Source organism: Numida meleagris, chromosome 17 (genome assembly GCF_002078875.1).
Source record: "Numida meleagris isolate 19003 breed g44 Domestic line chromosome 17, NumMel1.0, whole genome shotgun sequence".
NCBI classification, from domain to species: Eukaryota; Metazoa; Chordata; class Aves; order Galliformes; family Numididae; genus Numida; species Numida meleagris.
The window spans coordinates 10,362,386-10,371,382 of record NC_034425.1 but is presented as its reverse complement, the minus strand read 5'-3'; the positions used below and the strand labels follow the sequence as shown (position 1 = coordinate 10,371,382).

The window sequence follows — 8,997 nt, the reverse complement described above, 5'->3', positions numbered from 1 at the left end:
TCCCTCTCTCTCCCTCCTCTCTCCGCCGCCGCGCTCGGTCGATCCTTCCCCCCCTTTGTGAAGGGCTCGGAGCGTCCCGGACACCGCCGACTTCACCATGGCCGACGAGAAGCCCAAGGTGAGGCGGCCGCCTTCTCGCCCCCTTCTCCTCTGCGCTTCGTCCCTTAGGGGCGGCGGGAAGCCCAGGAGCCGCGCTCGGGCCCAGGCCGGGGCAGGGCCGCGCCGCCTTTGCGCGCCATTTTCCTGCGCGGAGCCGGGCCGGGGGAAGCGGGGCCGGGGCCGGAGCCTCCCGGGGCGGGCGAAGGATCCCCGGGAAGGGCGGCGGGGGGGGGTGTGGGCTCCCTTCCCGCCCCCCTCAGGGAGAGGCAGTGCCGGAGGCGGTTACTGCCGCTGCCTTCCTCCTCCTCCTCCTCCTCGCAGGGCCGGATCCGGCAGTTCCTCGCGCTACGGCCGCAGCATCCCCCGCGGAGCGGCTCCGCCGTTCTCGGCCATCTGGGGGGCGGGCAGCGGCCTCGGCCCTTTTTGTGCTCCGCCCGCCCCGGGGGCTCTGGGCCCTGAGGGAACCGCGCGGCGCTTCGGGTTCCATCAGAAAATAAAACCAACAAATCCGACCACGGTGAAAACTCTGAGGCAGTAAGCAGCGCTGCCCCGGACTTCTCCCCCCGCACCTCCCCCTTTTTTTTTTTTTTTTTTTTTTTAAATTTTTCTCCATCTTTTTTTTTTTCTTTCTCTGTTTTTAAATGGAATCCAAAGGCGCCAGAAGTAATGGGAGGAGGCGGCGCGGGGCTCCGGGCCGGAGCGTGGCGTGCGGAGCTGTCACATGGCGGCCCCGCTCGGCGCGCTGCGGGACCCCTGGCCTTGCGGGTCGGGAGGTGGTGGCTGTAACCCTGCGGGGCTCTGGCGTGGAGCGGCAGCGTCAGGGAGCAGTGTAGGAGCGCCTTTAAAGTGTTTTGTGGAGGAGAAAGCTGTTGCTGTTCAGACTTCATCACCTTTTCAAACGCAGCCCTTTAAAGTGTGTTAAACTTCTCTTGAGAAGTCCTTTGGCAGAGTTCGGAAAAGTTTGAGATAAAGTGTGAAATGGTCTGCTCGGTGTTTGGGGTTACATTTATACCTAGTTTCACTCCTTTGATTGGTAACCTTAGTGCTGTGTGTTAGTGTGCCCTTGATAGAAATAACTTTTTTTTTCTTTTCTACTCCTGCTGTAGTGGAGTTCACTGCCACTTTGCATGTGATCCACTCTCAGGAGTGACAGCTCACGTTGCTGTTGGTTTTTGTTTATTGCCCAAGTTGCACTGCTGTTTATTTCCTACTTAACGTTTCAGGTTGGTAAACAATAACAATAGCTTTATTTCCTCCTTTTTAATGACCTGTTGCACTTTGATAAAATGTGAAGTTCTCGTTTCATAGCTTTTAAGAAAACTTTTTTTTAATTTCCTCAACAGGAAGGAGTGAAGACTGAAAACAATGACCACATTAATCTGAAGGTGGCAGGGCAAGATGGGTCTGTGGTGCAGTTTAAGATTAAGAGGCATACACCACTTAGTAAACTAATGAAAGCCTATTGTGAACGACAGGTATGGATCTTGTATGAACACAGCAGAGCATTGTCTGGGGGAGAGGGGATCTCCATAGGGACGGATGAAAACAGTGAAGTCTTAAAACTGTGTAAATATACAGAATGATAGAAGCTTAACAGAAACGAATTGTATGGTGGAGGGTGTATTGTTCTTAAGATCAGTTCTAGAAAGGACTGAAAGTGGTGACAGGAAATGGGTTAAACGAAGGTGGGTTATCTTTGTAAAATCTGGATTGTAGGTGGGGGGCTGTTGCTCTTTGTCTCAAAATTCAGAGTGGAAAGGGTGAAGTAGGAACCTGCAGAAAGGACTTGGGGAGAGTTGGCTGATAAGCATGTACTATAACACTGACTTAACTACTCAACTGGTCATAGAGTTCTGATTTATTAGCTTAATGCTTCCGTATTAAGATGAGATAATGTCGATGAGCATTTCAAGGCCAAAAAGCCTTTAACGTTTACCTTAAGAAGGAACTTCTGTGCTTAACGATGAGCTTTGTTTTTTCTGATGTGGTCTAGTTGTCCATCTAGTCCTCTGAGGGACAAAAAAAAAATGCATTTTGCTGGTGTGGTAGCAATTGCAGCCAACCTGCTGGGTTGCAGGCATTTTTTTTGTGAGTTTTAGAAGCACTTGCAAAAAAGTAATGCTGCTTCTGAAGTTTTTGATGAGTAAAACTTTGTGTCTGCATTCAGTGATGTATTTTATTGAGTCTGCCTTTTAAAAGTTCCATCTCTACAGGCCTAAATTGTTTGAAATTGGAGAAATATTTTTAAGACAAATACTCAGTGATACTGCAAACACGCAAATACAACAAAACCAGAATTAAATACCTTTATGCTGGTGCTGAGGTAAATACATCACCGCTCAGAAAAGCAAGTTCTAATTTACATACATAGTAGTTAAAAACTGGGGTTTGCAGCAATCAGACAGTGATACAGTTAAAGACATGGAAAATTACCTCTTGCCGAACATGTGTGTTCATGTGTGAGGATTCTGGGGATGCATTGTGAATCTTTGAGGCTGTGGGCTCACTTCCCCTTTCTCTGTCATAGAGTTGTTACGTTGTATAAATCACATATTTCATTTTCCAAACATTTAGTGCAGTTACATCTGTCTTTTTGGGAGGCCAAAGATTGATTTAATGATTTGTGAAGTCCTGGGAAAGATTCTTCAGTTACTTGGATTTAAACAGAAGTTACATTTTAAAACTTGTCACCCAAATTTCTATTCTACTTTAAATATATATATATATATTGGAGGGGGAAAAAGATCTTTAGAATGCAAGACATGTATATTTAATTATATAAATTTGAAGCAGTTAGGCATCTAAAGGATATCTCTGTGGAGAAGGACTTGCATTTGCATTTTATTCCACAGGTGCTTACTTCTCAAACTCTCTAAAAGCATTTGTAATCCATGTATCTGAAAGTTAGACTTTGTTCATATTGCTAATTACGCATCCTCAATCTTAAAATCCTTAAGCGTTGAAATTTAGGTTTGGTTTTACAGGGCTGGAAACTGTATACAACAGAGAATTTAGTAACTTTAAATAGCGAAAGCATGTATTGCAAGTAGTAGACTAAAATGGCAGTGACTAAGCCTTGAATTATATGTTTAGAAGATCAAGACTATTTATGACCATTTTCTCCCACTTAAAAGACTGTATTTCATTAATTACTTTTCTTTTGTGGATACTAATCTCACTATGGTACAGCTTTTCATTTTTTTTTCAGTTAGCATTTATTCAGCTCAAAGTTCTCGAGAACCTGCAAAAAAACCCCAGAGCTTTCTAAATAGGCAGTGTGTATTTTAAGAAACACAAAGTCTGAGAACACAGCTCCAGCCAAATGTTGCTCTGCAGAAATTGGTTGCTGCTGTGACACTTAGCCACCTAGTTTTCTTAAATGAGATGATGTTTTGAGTGAATGTTGCAGAATCTTAGATACATTAGAAGAATGTATTTGCTGTGAACTATAAGGGGTTAACAGAAATTTTGCTCATCATAATATTCTGTATTGAGTTTTTCCTTAATAAGTTCTCAGAAATCCTCACTACACTAAGTTTTATTTTGTGTGTTACGTGTGCTCTTGCATGGCTAAACTGGGGCTCCTTTTCTAATTGAGAGGTGCCAAAGCAGAACCATGCAATACACTGAACTTACTTCAAAACCCCACTGGCTTCCTGTATCTTTAGGTATTATTTAGAGAGAGGAGGTGGAACTGGGAGAGAAGGAGGCACAGAGACTTCTCTGTTGGTTCAAGCAAGAATGAGTAGTAGTCTTTTGGGAGTTGGGATCAGCCAGCAAAATGACTAGTATGTGTGGTAGAGATGCTGGTTCAAAATGTTCTTTAATAATTTCTAGTGTTTAGAAGATTAACTTTTTTGGAGAGTTCATTTCACCTGTATATGGAGGAACTTTGTTCCGTTGGTTTCTTGTTCAAGGTCAGAAAATTACCATTGGCTATTCTATGCTACTTTACACTAATAGATAGCTGTTGCTTTCCTGGGAAAATGTTTTACGATACCATTGCTTTTGAGAAAGAGCAAAAAAGCTGTACTTAGGATTAGTGTTCAACATTTGTTGCCCAAGGTGCTGCATCTACTTCTTTTTTTTCCCCAGTGAATTATTATTACAAAGCGCTATAAAAATGTTAGCCTTTGGGGTGAAAATTGTATACTAGAAATTACTGTAACTCTCAGTGGGTGGGCACTGCTGCTGCTTTTTGTAATTGGACACAATGCAATTTTTAATGCAAAACATTGCAAGGATTTGTAGTGAAATGCCTTAAAGTCAGTGCATGAGTGGAGTATGAAAACTATTTTATGCATTATAAATGATGGCTTTTTAGTGATTGTACCACAATTCTAGTAACAAGGTAAAGAGAAAAGTAGTGAGCATTGCTATACAAAACTTAACCTCTCCTTGTGTTGCTTCTCTTTGCCCAGGGGTTGTCGATGAGGCAAATCAGATTCCGGTTCGATGGGCAGCCAATTAATGAAACAGACACACCTGCACAGGTAAACATAAAAGCAAAACTGAAGAACTGTATTTGAAATTTGCTGCAGGAGTTGATGCTTATGTTTTGATAGAATTAGTTTAGAACTATTGGAAATGAAATCTGAGACTTCTTGTATGTTTTACATACCAAGCCTGTATCATTGTAGTAATACAGAGATGAAGTGCAATGTTAGTAGGTGGTGAATCTTGTAAGACTGCCACGTTATTGAGTCACAGCTCTGCAATAAGAACCAGTAAGGTAAGAACTGAGCTATTCCTGAAGCAGTAACTTTATTTTTTTATAGAGGCTCGCATGGTGTTATCAGAGACCCTGTCTGTAAACTTGCTTTTTGTAACACAAAAGTCATTTTTTGTTATTTGTATTTTGAAGCTGTGTTTCAGTGGCATAAAATCAATGAATATCATGGAGTGTAGGTAGTCTATAGTGTGGTTAAAGCGAAGGCCATTCCAGCAACCGAGTGGTTCACTGTAACTTGTCTGTTTTTCTGTACTGCCCCACGTAGCTGCGTTTAAACAGAATTTTACAGTTTTATATGATTTTTAGAACTACTTATTACAAAATAAGGGACTTTTATTTTTAGAAGGTTTATAGCAGATTCTCCAAAGAACGTGCTTCTTACAGCCCCAATCTATGGAACTTTTAAACTTGAAATGCTGAGAAATGAGACAACAGAGTGTCTTTCTCTCCATCGTAGTTATACCAAAGCTGAGGATCAGTCTATTTATAGCTGCACTAAATGCCGTAGACCAATTTGATTTCTTAGAGCAGAAATTGAGACTGTTTGAAAAAGTTGCTATAACTAACGTGAGTTGTATCTCTAGTCTTGGTGCAGATTTTGCCAATAGGTAACACATCCCAGGAACATCAACTGCAAAACTTACAGTGGAAAAAAGAATTACAGTAATGAAGTATTACTGTTTCTCACTGACATACTGTTACATTGTTGACCATAAAAATGTTTTTATTTCTTTGTAATTACTGATTCTGTGTTCTACTGTCTGGTTGGCCTAGGGGCTTTAATTATAGTATGCTTTCTTTAGTGCTGTAGCTGAAGCCATTTGCACATTTGAACAACAGCAACAAAATGGAATTGTGGCAATGTTCTAAGGTAAACAGAGGAATTAAATAGGAGAAAGAAGATGCAATGGCAAAGTAGGCAATAAAATGAAAATATTAGAAACTCTGATCTTTTCCATAGGAGTTCTACAGGGCACCCTGAAGTTACATACAAGAATTAATTCTAGGACAAGTTACCCACTGGCACTTATTTCCACATCGTTTCTTTGCTTTTGAATCATGGTGATGTAGGTTAAATGCACAAAGTGATGATGATGGAGGGGAGTGGGGCTGGGCTGGATAAGTTGCATAAGAAATAAACGTGAAGAAAGGAAATGTGAAAACAACCCAGCTTATAGTAGTTGAAAGCCTTTTTTCTTTTTTCTGCTATAGTTGGAAATGGAGGATGAAGATACAATTGATGTGTTCCAGCAACAAACAGGAGGAGTTTACTAAAAAAACAAATAAAAAAACAAACCACAAAAAAAGAACCTGCTACTTTCCTCTCCAGAACTGTGCTCCCACAGGCAACACGTTCACAATTAGAAAAATGAGACTTGGTTCGGCCACATCCTGACTACTGCAGTATAGTTTTCTCTCTTCTCTCTCTTGATTTTTTTTTTCCTATTCCTTCTATTGTACATAAAGCAACTGGTGTATGTGCACAGACAAAACGCATTTTTTTTTTTAACTAAATGGCCAATGGTATGTTTTGATCAACATTTAATGGAGATGGGGTGGGAAAACAAACTGGTTCTGTGAAAATGCCCCTTTCTCCGTTAGTGGCATGCTCCTTCTACTTTTATCTTTATATTCCAGTAAGTTATTTTGCTCTCACTGTTTAAAAACAAAAACCTTACATACCTTGTTTGATTGGATAATTTCAATGTTTTTCTTTTATCATTGTAAAACCAAGGACAATTTTATAACTTTTTTGTACGTAGCTGTTACATGTAGAGCAATCTGTCTAAGTAGGGGTAAATTACTCTTTAAAAAAAAAAAAAAATCCTAGATAGTTCTCCCTTCTAGTAAAGCGTCTTGTTGTTTAAATAAACTTCTTGTTTAAAATAACCAGTTTTCTTTTTTTTTTTTTCCCCCTGTGGAATAATAGTACTCGGAACTTGTTGCTATTTCTCTACAGCACTTTATGTTTTTCAGTTCTCAGTTTTCTGTGTGGTAAGTAAATAAGCATAATCCCCAATTACAGTGGGAAGACTATTGGAAAATGAAAATGAGAGCGTTCAGCCAGCCAACCAGCAATGGAACTGGAAACAGAAGTCTGTTTTCTCTTATTTGATTTTTGTGTATGTTCTGCTAAGCTAAAAATGTTTGATTAGGCAAACTGCAAAATACTGGACCTACCTGCCTATGGCTTTGGGTTGGATTTTTTTTGTGAGTCTTTAGAAGAAACGCTAATATTGTTGTTACAAAAGTATATTTAATACTTTGTATTTGAATGCCTTTTGATGTAAACGTTAAGTTATAAAGAGCTAATCATTTTGTTAAGCATTCAGTTTACATGGTATCAAATGGGAGATGCTTGGAAATGTAAAGCAAAAAATAAAAAAAATGAGTTTTCTTTTTGGGTGTATTCAGCTATGGTGATGAAGATTCCAAGTTTTGATTTACCACTGTGGTGTTCCTGCATGAAAGGGAGAAGAGGCTGTCTCCCTTGGTGCACTGGGAGCTAGTGACGGTGATGTTTTTCATAATTTTTTTCCACAGGGCTGTTGTTCTTGAGTTTTCTCGGAGGGGAGATAAGAGGTTGCAGTGAAACCTATGAACGTGAAAGATTATATAATTGCCTACTCAGCAGACCCAAAACATTCTCTAATATTCTAGGAATGTTCAAATATTTTCTGCTAGTTGCAAGTTGTTAATACTCTTTTAGGTATTGTTAGCAGAGTTTACCTTTTGGTGGTAATTTTTGTAATAGTTAAATCAAGAAGCAATTGTTGCAATTGCCTGAGTCTGTTGGATCTGGAAATCCTTTGATTTTGTACCAAAGTGATAAACTTATGTGTTTAGTTCATGGATGATTATTTGTTTGATTTACATCATGGTTTTAAGTTATTTAATGTTAAATTAATTGCATGTGAAGTAGACTGTTAGAAAGGTGGTGTCTGTTTTTTTGTTGTTTTTTTTTTTTAGTTGCTTTTGACTATGTAGCTGAAGGATTTCACTTCTTGTATGCCACTGTTGTAATTTTTAGATAATTCTAATGCTAAGTAGATAATTTCTTATTCTGGCATGTATCTTGTAGGCTTCTGTGGCACATTACAAGGTCAAAATTGCTTTTTTGTGAACGAATGTTTTCATAGCTAGAGCTACAAAGGCCTGGAAAAATTTTCTGGGGGGAGGGGGGAAGAGTAGGGTGGATATATTTCAACGCCTTCAGTAGGTTAGAAATGAATATATTCCTCTTGGACTTCACAATCTCTGGCCTCCAACCTGGCTAGACAACTGATAGCACTGTATAGAATTCTTCCATTTGATGTCATGCCAGGACTTCTCCAAGGTGAAAGCTGTCTTTATTTTGTTTGGCCAAAAAAAGATGTTTGGACTTGCTTTAGTTTCTGAAGAAAGGGTGAGGTCTCCTTAAGTACAGCTTTTTTTTTTTTAGCCTGAGTTAAGACTGTGGAGCTCAAAACTCCCTGCTGTATCTTGTCAATATCTTTCTTTCCTGAAGCAATAAAAGTCAAGTGACAGGTACTGAGCAGTATTCTTTCAAAAACAGTGTCTTAATTCCATTAATTCATACCATGGTACTTCATCTGTCGTTAATTTAGGTGCAGGGCTCTTGTAATATAATGTTCTGTTAATAAAGTGAGAGCATCTTGAAACGAATTGTGCCTAGCAATAACCAAAATTCTCCTGTACAAAAATATAACAAAAACATGGTCTTTTGTAGCATTCAATTGGTGTGGCAGCTATGGAAATAGTCCATCGTAAATTGAATTTTCCTTTAGTATTTGGCATCAAGCTCCTAAAAGAAATGAGGCACTGATCACCGAAATTTATCAGTTCCTAACACTATTTTGCTATTTGTCTGAGATGGCTCCTGATATTTCTGGAATATTTCCTTTAATGGTACATTGTGATGTTTATGTAAGATGATGAATGCTAACTTTTTTTCCCTCAACTAGTTTTTTAGAACTCTTCTTCTGCGGTCATGCAAATACTCACCTTGTGGCAGAACTTCTTCCTTGCTAGTACTACCCTGGGCTGCTTAGAGAATTTACCTGTGAGTTGCTGTTTTCTGGGACTTCATCTTCTGTTTTTTTAAAAAAAAAAAAAAAAAAAAAGCTGTTGCTAAGTTTGACAGTTTAGAAGTAGTATGAAGTTAC

General features: G+C 39.5%; 1 protein-coding gene across 1 annotated transcript; it reads left to right on the top strand.

The window, feature by feature from the left end:
- Nucleotides 1-6,721, top strand: SUMO2 (small ubiquitin-like modifier 2). Its single transcript, XM_021414691.1, has 4 exons — nucleotides 1-118; nucleotides 1,443-1,574; nucleotides 4,521-4,592; nucleotides 6,044-6,721. The coding sequence occupies exons 1-4, from the start codon at nucleotides 98-100 to the stop codon at nucleotides 6,104-6,106; spliced, it is 288 nt and encodes a 95-aa protein (XP_021270366.1). The 5' UTR covers nucleotides 1-97; the 3' UTR covers nucleotides 6,107-6,721.

Coding starts and splice junctions, on each gene's coding strand:
- SUMO2 (XM_021414691.1), top strand. CDS start 98: ATGGCCGACGAGAAGCCCAAG. Junction 1,575..4,520: donor AAGCCTATTGTGAACGACAG/GTATGGATCTTG, acceptor CTCTTTGCCCAG/GGGTTGTCGATGAGGCAAAT. Junction 4,593..6,043: donor AAACAGACACACCTGCACAG/GTAAACATAAAA, acceptor TTTCTGCTATAG/TTGGAAATGGAGGATGAAGA.